This window comes from Marmota marmota, unplaced genomic scaffold (genome assembly GCF_001458135.2).
Source record: "Marmota marmota marmota unplaced genomic scaffold, marMar, whole genome shotgun sequence".
Classification (NCBI taxonomy): Eukaryota; Metazoa; Chordata; class Mammalia; order Rodentia; family Sciuridae; genus Marmota; species Marmota marmota.
This window is the reverse complement of record NW_025999880.1, coordinates 15,241,883-15,251,992: the sequence shown is the minus strand read 5'-3', so window position 1 is coordinate 15,251,992 and position 10,110 is coordinate 15,241,883. Positions and strand designations below refer to the sequence as shown.

The following is a 10,110-nucleotide window of genomic DNA, read 5'->3' as shown; positions in this document are numbered from 1 at the left end:
ATTGCCAGGCCTCCTGGGAGAATACTGCCAGGAGGCACCCTGTGCCTCCGTTCTCCAGTTCCTTCCTGGGACGCCTCTAAATAGGCTGCCCCTCCCTAGGTGCCACTGGATCAAGATCTCAGTGACACCTTATGGAAGGTGTGGGGGGGTTTGATTTAAAAACTGAAGGTGCACTTAGGGGCTGTGGTGTGTGGCCACACTGTGGAAGTAGGTAGAGATTCTGTTCTGGGCCCACACGTTGAAAGCAAATCTGGACCCATCATCTTGGAAGCCCTTGACCTTCTTGCTGTCCTCTACTGCCTCTCAGCTGCTTACAGCTGTTTATAGCTGGTGCTTCGAAAACATTTTGCTCACAGAGCATTTACCATTTGTATTCAGGGCACAGCAAGTACTAGAATGTTCACTTTTGCAGACAGAACATTGGTCTAGGGACGTAGCAGGCTAGTTAAAATTTACACAGCAAATGAATAGGAGAATAGCTACTAAAACCCAGGCTCCTCCTGCCTGATTCTCCCCGGGTTTCAGTCTCCTTATAGACCAGAGTTTGTTGTATCTGAGATAGGGGTAGAGTACATGCTTACCATGTGCAAGGCCCTGGGTCCATCCCCCACACTGCGAGGTGATGATGACAATGATGATAGCGACAATGACAAGGTATGCATATGTGAGAGACAGAGAGGAGCTCATGCCCACTGAGGGCCCACTCTGAGCCAGGTACTGTGCAAGGTCCTCTGTAGACCTTACCCCACTGTCCTGGGGACAGGCTGCCTATGCCTCCACTGATCATCTCTAAGACTTAACACATGCTTGGCACTTGAGAAATATTTTTGTGGAATGAAGGAATGACTCTCATCTTCCCATCAGACTGCGAGTAAAACATGATCTCTTATTTGTAGAAGCATTTTTCAACAAATCAAGCACAACTTCTGCAGGCCACTGGGATATGGAAACTGAGGCTCAGTGAAGGTTGGTGACTTCCAAAAGCCACAGAGTAAGTCTGTGGCAGAACTCATGCTGGCCCCTAAGCCTGTCAGTCTCCCAAGTCTCTGTGTGTGTGTATGTATGTATGTGTGTGTGTGTACTTGTGCATGGGACAGGAGCTGGGGAGGAAGGTGATAAGGAGTGAGGGATTTCTCCTCCTGTAATGCAGGGAATATTAAAGGAAAATAACTGGAGAGAGCTTAGCCCCTAGAGGGTTGCCAGCTCAGACACAGGCCTGCAGCCCTTAGCCAGGTGTGCTGGGTGCTTTAGACAGGATTTGTGTTCCTGGAAAACTGGGTTTAAATCATCTTTAAAAACACAAATAAAACCATCCCTCATAGCCACTGGGGACGCCTGCAGCATGATGAAAGTTTGCGGCAAGTTTTCCTGTGCACCATGAAGAACTTTCGAAACTTGGGATTTGCCCTCCTTGGAACTTCTCAAAGAGTGGTAACTGTGCTGGGTGGCAGAGAAAGCCAATCACAGGCTAAGAACCTCTGGCTAAGAAAAGCCCAGATTCAATGGTGAATGTGCTTCACGGGGGTTCTCAGACCCCAGCTAAGCCTGCTGCCTTCCCAGTCACGTTGGAGTTAAGCCCAGCCGTGGGCCCCAGCTCTGGGGACAGCCCAGAGTCCTGAGCCAGCAGCTCTGGTTAGGAAACTAATAAAGACAGAGAATCTCTTGCAGCCAGGCCCGTGGTGAGAGACGAGTTAGGTCATGTCTCTCTCTGTTCAATCGGATATTACTCTCAACCCTGATGTCACCTTCAAGCTATTAAGCATCACCCTCTGAGACGTACATGTGCAGCTCACAGGCCTCTTATCAGGCTCTCCTCTGAGTCTTACTGTGGTCAGGGGTCAGGGCTGAAAGCTGTTTCTTTGCCAATTGCTGGTCAAAGAGGACAGGCTTGTTCAGACTTCAGACAGGGTTGAGACGGTGGGCAAATGATCAGCAGAGAATCTTGGTTTGGTGACCAGGATCAGAGAGAGCTCCCCTGGGCTCTAGAAACAGGGTAGGTATCCCCTCTTCAAGGGTAATGTCTGCTAGACCTTGTGGTCTCTGAAGGGCTGGACTGAATCAAGCCATCCAACTAGCCTCTGGGCCAGAGCTTCCTCTACATGGCCCATGTGTCCAGCAATGGGTTGTTTGGAGTTAAGAATCCAGGTGATACCATGGATTTAAGTTTCCCCATACATCCATCCATGCAGTAACATCTATTGAGTGTTCATTATGTTCTAGGCTTCATGATAATAGTTAGGAATAAAATGGTTAGAGAAACACATCCCTTCCCTTCCTTCCAGCTTGGAAAGCAGACCACAAATAAACAATCAAAAATTAGAAGAAACTGAGATTATAAATTGAGATCATGGCCAAAAAGGCACAGACACAAGATGGGAAGATAGAGATAAAGGGGTGGTAGCGGACATGGGTGTGGGTGATATTAAAGAAGGGCATGGATTTGAGATATTCTTGAAGAGGTTTCAAAACTATTCAGGTGTTCAGGGTTTGGGGGATGGAACTGAGAATGGACAAACAGTGAGAAAAGGAACATGGTGGGAGCCCAGTGCCGTGGTGGCCAAGAGAGGACACAATTGGCAATGCCTTGTTGGTGGTTGTAAGGGGTTAGCTAGCACAGTCTCCTCCACCTGGCTGGAGAACATACAGCTATTAATGGAAAACTTTTCCACTCAAAGGAAGGAGAGAAATCCACCCAACAGAGGCTTACCCAGTTACTGGCACTGTGCAGCTTTGGGGATCATGACAGGTGGGTGGATCTGAACATGACACTGGTTTTCTTTTTAAATAGAAGAGCTGTCAGAAATGCATCAGGGCCTGGCCCAGGCTGGTGGGCAGATTTCTGCAGCTCTGAGCCCCTTCAGGCCTTTCATTTGGAAATGAATTCTGTACTCACTTCCTCTTTCTCTTCTCTCCCCACCTCTCTGGGAAGGGTAGCCATACATTCGTTTGTCCCTGATGCTCTTTCAAGGAGAGATAAACCCATTACTGAAAAGTTCCTGTCTGGGAATTCTCAGTTGTTTGATTTTCTACCATGTCACCCTTTCTGGGCACAGTCAGTGGCTCCCATCAGGGAGTCACCAGTGGGTGGCCCTTCTTCCCCTGCACAGCTTTCCCCTGGAGAGACAGTAGTGGGTTTTTACCAATTGGTCCCAGCTACCTTTCAGCCAGCACAGGTAAATCAAATGCCAACGCTGAGGAGGGAGACAGGGAGTATGCAAAAGTTGACAGTCTGAACAAAGGCAGCGGTGGAAGAGGGACAAAGGATGTTGTGGGTGGGAGGACTACCTCTGTGGCAAGTAAAATGAGCAAGACCTGGTCATGGCTTTGTTCTGAAAAGCAAAGACGTTAGCACCAAGGGTATGTCCCAGATGCACAGTATGGGTGAACGGGTAGGCTGTGGTGTTGCCCACTAACAAAGAAGAATCAGAGTATAGGCAAGAGTGGCCAGGTCAGCTGAGGGAGATGGAGGTTTCTCCTTCAGGATTTTGAGTTTGAAGTGTTTGCAGTCATCTAGGTGACAAAGGGCACTAGGAAATGGACTATATATAATACCTAAAGATCCCGGATCAGCCATAGGTTTCATCCCTGGAGTACTCAGTCTTGATGAGGTTGTACAACAGTGACACATGACCCCAGATCCCAGTGGCTTACAACATCAAGCATTTATATCCTCACTGACAAGTGTGAAGGTCATGGAGTCAGATGTGGCTTTGCCCCACATCTTTCCCATTCTAGAACCCAGGCTAAAGGGAAAATTTCCATCTCAGGTTTATTCAAGGAAAAAGAATGATGGCAAAGTCACCTCGTGACTCAAAGCTTCTACTTGGACAGTGCACATGTCACTTCTGCTCACATTCTGTTGGCCAAAATGAGTCACGCAGATCCACAAGGTAGGACAGCACCCCCCCACTGCTGTGAATACTTCATATGGCAATGGTCAGGGAGGCACATTCCCCCAGTGGAGAGGAAAGAAAATAATTGGGCCTTATAATACAATTGGCTATAAAATGTTGGGGGTTCATACAACTTCTGTTTGGGGGACCTAATCTGTGAAAAGGAATGATAGTACTACCTCTTAAGTTTGTTAATAGAATTAACTTGGTTCATACATGGAAAGCATTTAAAATGGTGCCCAACACAGTAAATACTATAAATGTAGTGGGGTAGAGGGAGGGGACAGGAGTAAGGCTAGTGTTTAATTGGTACAGAGTTTCACTGTGGAAGATAACCAAGTTCTGAAGACGGATGGAGGCAATGGTTACACAGCAATATAAAAAGTACTTAATGCAACAAGTTGCACACTTAAAAGTTGTCAGAATAGTAACATAATGACCAAATATATAATGTTATGTGTATTTTACCAAAATTTAAAAACTGTGGGTGATAGGATCATTTAGGGAGGAAATGAAGAGTAAGGAAGGTGATGGGCAGAAAGAAGAGAGCTTGGGAACCAGCTGTGAGGACAATGGCATTGAGAAAGGATCTTCAAGGAACATTTGGGACATGGAAAGAAAATCAGAAGGTGATGTCTCCCTAAGTATGAGAGTTGAGTTTCCTGTAGGGAGGAGTGTTGGAGTGCCTGAAGACATTCATGTCACTTGACTTTGAACCTAAACCTTACCCCACTGAGCTAAGATTCCCTTTGGTACATTGATTTTTGTGAGTCGGCTTCACTCTGCCAGTCCTGATGATGTCACTTCCAGCCACCTACCATACCTGACCTAGGCTACTTCAATGCAAAATCCTGGTCAGGTCTCCTCTCCTCGTTCCCTCCCTCCCCCCAAGCCAGTCCTATTTATCCTTTGTGGATATCCTGGTGAGATAAAATTGTTCTTTAATTAAAAAGATATAGAATATGGGACTTTTTTCCCCCTTATCTCATTATTATTGGTGTATGTATATTTTCTACCCTGAACAAAAAAAACCCTCCAATTTGGAATCGAGAGAGAGAGAGAGAGAGAGAGAGAGAACCTTACTAGGGATTGTTATTTTATGGTCAAGATTCCTTTGAATGAATAGAAGAGTTCATCTTTTGGTAATTGAACTTTGACTCTTTGATAAGTCATAGGTTGGGGAAACAAAGTGAAACTTTTACAAATGGGAAATGAACACAATTCATCTGTATGGGGGAAAAGTTCTTTTTTGGAGTTTGTTTTTCAGTGATTACATTTTGAAGAACCTAAGTAGAAGACTATGGGTTCAATGATTTCTTTCCTTTTCTTGTTTTTCCTAGACATTGTCTGGGGAAATCATCCGATGAGAAGCAGAAGATTGCACACAAGAACTGTGGTTCTTAGTGCTGCAAAGAAAAGAGCCTGGAAACTTTTTTTTTTTTTATTGATTTTATTTCTCCAAGAGATTTCTTACAAAGTGAATTGACCTTGTACAGTTAATTTGATGTTATCTTAAGAAAATAAATGAAGTATGCTTTAGAAAAGAATTATACATGTTCCAACCAGCCATCTCATTTGGCAGTCATTTTCCACAGCTTTTGTGCTTTCTGGGGGTGGGGAGGTGGGGTTGTTTTTATACATGAATGATTAAATCTACACACAGAAATCCAAATTCCAAATTCTTTTTGACCCTCTTCTACAATACCAGCTGAGATCCAGAGACCAAGCACCAATCAAGGGGCGGGGTTGGGGGGGTGTTCTTTTTCCAAGGCTGCAGTTGCCTCGGGCTGCTTGGCCATCAATCCTCAAAGTGGCATCCCCAGAAGATGTGACTGAGGTCCGAGCAGTGCCCACACGTGAACCTAGCCATTCTTCCCAAAGTCATGGCATTTGTGGGACACACAAGAGGGACTTAATTGCATCCTATGGAAAAAGAGGTTGTCTCCTTGTCCTGTTTGCAGTCAGCCCTTTGAGAGCACAAGATGCTGCAGCCAGGGAACCTTCCACTCCAGAGTTCCACATTGCTAGGTCCTCACCCAGCAGCCCTCATGTTTTCACTCCATCCCTGGGACACAGGGGCCACTTTCCAGCTCTCAACAGTATGAGCATCTGGAGAGGTTTTCAATCTGGAAATTGTGGATTGAAAAGGAATCGCTGCTGCACTTCCCGGGACCTTTGCTCAAGAGCCCCAGCTCTGTATTCCTGCATTGAGCTGAGCAGCAGGTGCTGTCCTGGGTTTGTTCTCAGTCACCCAATCAAACCTGCCTGAACGGGAACATAAGGACCTATACCAGGCTATTTTTCTGCCTTCTTTCAGTCAATGCTCATAAATTTGCTCACTCAACAGCCAACACATTTGGAGACAGGGACAGGTTACTGATTTGCAGTCCCTGGGTTGTTGTCTTTAGCCCTCCTCAGGCTGGTTTCCCTTGGGGTTTGGGGACAACTAACAACCCCCAAAGCCTCAGATGTAGAGCTCAGAGAGGAAAAGTGGAAAAGTGGGCCAGGGTGTGTGTGTCTCCATCATTTCCTTTGCTTTTATGAGTCACCACTGGTTCCAAGGTTTCTTTCCCTGCAGGCCAGGTGGTGTCCAGAACCGGAGGGAGGCCTGGCCGATGCAGGAGGAAGGTGGCAGGAGGAGGTGTGGGTGGCGGACAAGAGACCCTGAGAAGCAGCATCCCTGGAGCTCTTTCCAGACTCATTCAGTTCAGTTGGCGCTGGATGATTCCACAAGAGTGTGGGAAGCAAAGGGCCCTGGGGAGGGGCTGCTAAGCCAGCAATGTGGGCAGCACTTTCTGGGAAACTCAAAGCATCAGGGCACCCTGGGCAGCTTCGTTTCTGAGTCAATGAAAGGTATGGAGGGGCAACTGTGAGGCAGAGGGAGAAAGGTGAAAGTGGGACAGGGAAGGGGCAGTTGGGAAGGGGGCTCAGTCCTTAGTCTTTATTTTCTCCATGGAGAACCTCACTCTGAACTTGGAGAGGCTGCAGAGTCCCCATCCTCAGGGTCCTGCCCATGGGGAGAGACAGGCTGACCCCCTTTCACACGCTTCCACTTCATCCTTCGGTTCTGGAACCACACTTTCACCTGAGGGAGGAAGCAAAGGAGACTGATCACTTCAGGGCCCTGGTGACTTCCTCCCCATGGTGATGCTCAAGCTAGCCAGGGTACAACTAACTCCAGGGACCCCAGCTTAAAACCCTCACTTGCTGCTCCCCATTTTCCCAAGACCCCAGGAACTGAGGCTAAAGGGAGGACATACCAGTCAGCTGAGAGGTCCACCTTGTATCTCAAGATGAAGCCCCAGACAGGTGCAGAAACCTCTGCATGGGCCCCACCCTTTTACATGTCCCACCTTTCCTGTGCCAACACGCCTCCCTCAAAGGTCTGGGAGCAGAGGGTCATCAGCCTCATCCTTAGGTACATTTATAGAGCACTTTTCGGTTTATATAGCTCTGATCAGCACATTTTCTGGTCTGAGTCTAGGATTATGACCTCATTTAACAAATGGAGACCCCAGAGTCATGGACTTGGCAGAGACAGGATCTATAGACAGGATCTTCTGATTCAAAATCTAACACTCTGGCAGAGTCCTCTGTCAACTGAATACTGTTATAGAATGTTGTTGGTGTTATTCTATATCAGAACATGGGTATGGGCAGGGTGAGATGATCTGAGGAAAGGCCTCAGCAAAGGGCCAGGGAAGTTTTTCTCCAAGTGTGCCCAGGAACAAGCTGCATATCCTCATGACCTGGAGAACTTATCACAAATGCAGATTCTCATTCCCTCTCATCATTATTGCAAAATTCCAGAACCCCAGGGTTCTGGAATCTGCATGTGAACAAGTGCAGAGGGATTCCAATACCCGCTCAAGTCTGGGGAATAAGCAGATCAGATGTACAGAGAATCACCTGGGGGATATTTGAGAAATCTGGGTGTCTGGATTCCATCCCAGATCAATTACAATGATCCCAAAGAGTGGAGCCCAAACATCAGTGTTATTAAAATCTCCTCGGATGATTCTCAGGTACAACCACAGTTGAGAACCACTGGTTGGGTGGAGGGAGAAGAAAAAGAAAGTCCAGGCAGGGGTGATGGGAAGAGACAGAAGGAAGCAGGTGAGTGAGCAGTGAGGAGGTAGGGCTGCCTGGGCTGTACCTGTCGCTCAGAGAGGTCCAGGTTTACCGCGATCTCATATCTGCGGAGCCGGGTCAGGTAGTTATGGTGAGCGAACTCAGCCTCCAGCTCCCGCAGCTGCTCCTTGGTGAAGGCTGTCCTCTCCTTCCGGGCCTTGCTGCTGCCTTCTGGTTTCCCTCGGTTCTCTTGATTGTCTGGGGAGAAAGGACCCCCAAATAAGAAGATGTGAGCTGAGGGGGCTCGGTTGGGCAGCCTTCTTTGGAGGATGCTGAGAAAGAAGCTACGGCGTTCCTTCATTATTTTTAGTGCTGTAGCCTTCTGACAATTGGGAAGCTTTTTGGGCTCCCAATCTCAGTCCCAACCCCTGCCCTGCAACTTTTCTTTTTCCAAAGGATGTAAAGCTGTTCTTGGCTGTTTAATGATCTCTGACCCCAGCCAACCCCTAGCATGACATTAGTGCATGTGTACCAGATGCTCTACAACAAATTCTCAAGGCATGTCAGGCCAGCAGCATCAGTCTCACTTGAAAACTTGTTAGAAATGCAAATCCTAGGGCCTCACCCCAGACCCATTGGATTAGAAACTGGGGTGGGGTGGGGACTCAGTAATTTGTTTTAACAAGACTTCCTGATATTTCTGGTGCATGATCAAGTTTATACACTTCTGCTCTAAGATCTCACTACCCAAAGTTTCTCAGGCGGCCAGCAGCATCAGCATTGCTGGGAAGCTGGTCACACAGGCTGGATCCAGGCCCTGCCCCAGACCTACTGACTCAGCCTCAGAAGGCCAAGTCTGGAAAGCCATCTGAACCCTGGGGAGAAGGCTGGTGTTAGACACAGTGGGACTCTGTCATAAAAGCTAACAGGGCCAGGGGAACATAAACTCTGTGCCAGGCACTCTACCAAGCACCCGGCATGCATTAGTCCTCTAATCTTCACAATTACCCAAACAGGTGATTTTAGTATTAGCCATATTTTATACACCAGAAAACTAAGCACAGAGTTCAAATTGATCAAGTTTATCCAGCCAGGGAGTGATGGAGACAGGAATGAAACCCAGGCAGTTTGACTCACATACTGTTCAAATGCAATATTTGTAGGAAGAATTACAAACTGTAAAGTCCTGTGCAGACCAAAGGGGCTGTGCTGTGTCTTATCTTTTGAGCTAGTGGCTGGACCTTCACTTCCACGGTGGTACACAGAGCGGCACAGGGAGGAGACCTACACACCTACACAATTAACTAACAATGCGTGCCACGTGGCCCGTGAATGGCTGCAGGAACCATTCCTGCCATGCTCTAATACTCTGCGCTCTCTTCATTGGTCTCCTTTTACAGGCTTGGGGATTGTGGCTCAGAATCAGGGGCTTTACCGAGAGCTGCGCCCCAACCCACTGCCCGCTCGGAGTCTGGTCCCCTCCTCGCCTACGCGGCCAGGGGTGGGTTCTCTGTTCTCCGAGGCCAGGTTTAAGCCGACCTGGGTGGTGGGCGGAGGATGCAGACGGGATGTAAGTCAGGCCAGCCGCCCACACTCTGGGCTCAGCTGCGAAAAGGCCGAGGGGCCTGGGGAGGTAGAAACCCCACGTTAACCGGGAGATCCAATTAGAACTTTGAGCCTGGCTAGTTCTTTCTTATGCTTTCCATTCAACTCGTTTGTACTTCGGTTTCCCCGACTTCCGCCCCCGGGGCCGACTGCAAAGGCACCAGGAGAGAGGGGCGCGTGGGCGGCTCTGCAATTCCGAGAGGAGCGGGGCGACCGACGCTCCTCTCCCCGCTGTGGCCGCCCCGAGAACCCCGAGGAACCACCCGAGGTGGCCCGAGGGTGCTTCCCGCCGTCTAGATGCCTGGCCCGTGGGTGTCACGGCGCCCTGGCCCCGGTGCCCGCGCCGGATTCGCGGGGGCTGCCTGCAGGGCTCTCCTGGGGACAGGGGAGGGGGGCGAGTTCCCTAGCGCGGGCTGCCTGCCCGGAGGCCTCAGGCTCCAGACCGGAGAAGGCAGGCCAGACCCCTCCGGAAGCCGGAGCGTGGGCTGGAGAGGAAGGACGCGCAGCTCCGGGCCGGGGTCCCCGAGGAGTCCCCCCCCCC

General features: G+C 48.9%; 1 protein-coding gene and 1 long non-coding RNA gene across 4 annotated transcripts in view; one reads left to right on the top strand and one right to left on the bottom strand.

The window, feature by feature from the left end:
* Nucleotides 1-514: 514 nt before the first annotated feature.
* On the top strand, nt 515-5,450 carry LOC125612571. Of its 2 annotated transcripts, XR_007343002.1 has the most exons (4): nt 515-654; nt 897-966; nt 2,676-2,746; nt 5,234-5,450. It is a non-coding gene; the product is annotated as an uncharacterized LOC125612571 (long non-coding RNA). The 2 variants fall into 2 exon arrangements; XR_007343001.1 differs by having other exon boundaries at nt 531-966.
* Meox1 (mesenchyme homeobox 1) overlaps nt 5,336-10,110 on the bottom strand; it is a 19,320-nt gene continuing 14,545 nt past the window's right edge. Inside the window, exons 2-3 of one of the 2 annotated variants that reach the window (XM_015495880.2) lie at nt 8,050-8,222; nt 5,336-6,978 (exon numbers count right to left, since the gene is read on the bottom strand). In XM_015495880.2, coding sequence (XP_015351366.1) covers nt 6,856-6,978; nt 8,050-8,222 — 296 coding nt within the window. In that variant the 3' untranslated portion in view covers nt 5,336-6,855. The remainder of the gene's footprint in view (nt 6,979-8,049; nt 8,223-10,110) is intronic. The other variant, XM_015495881.2, reaches the window with a different exon arrangement.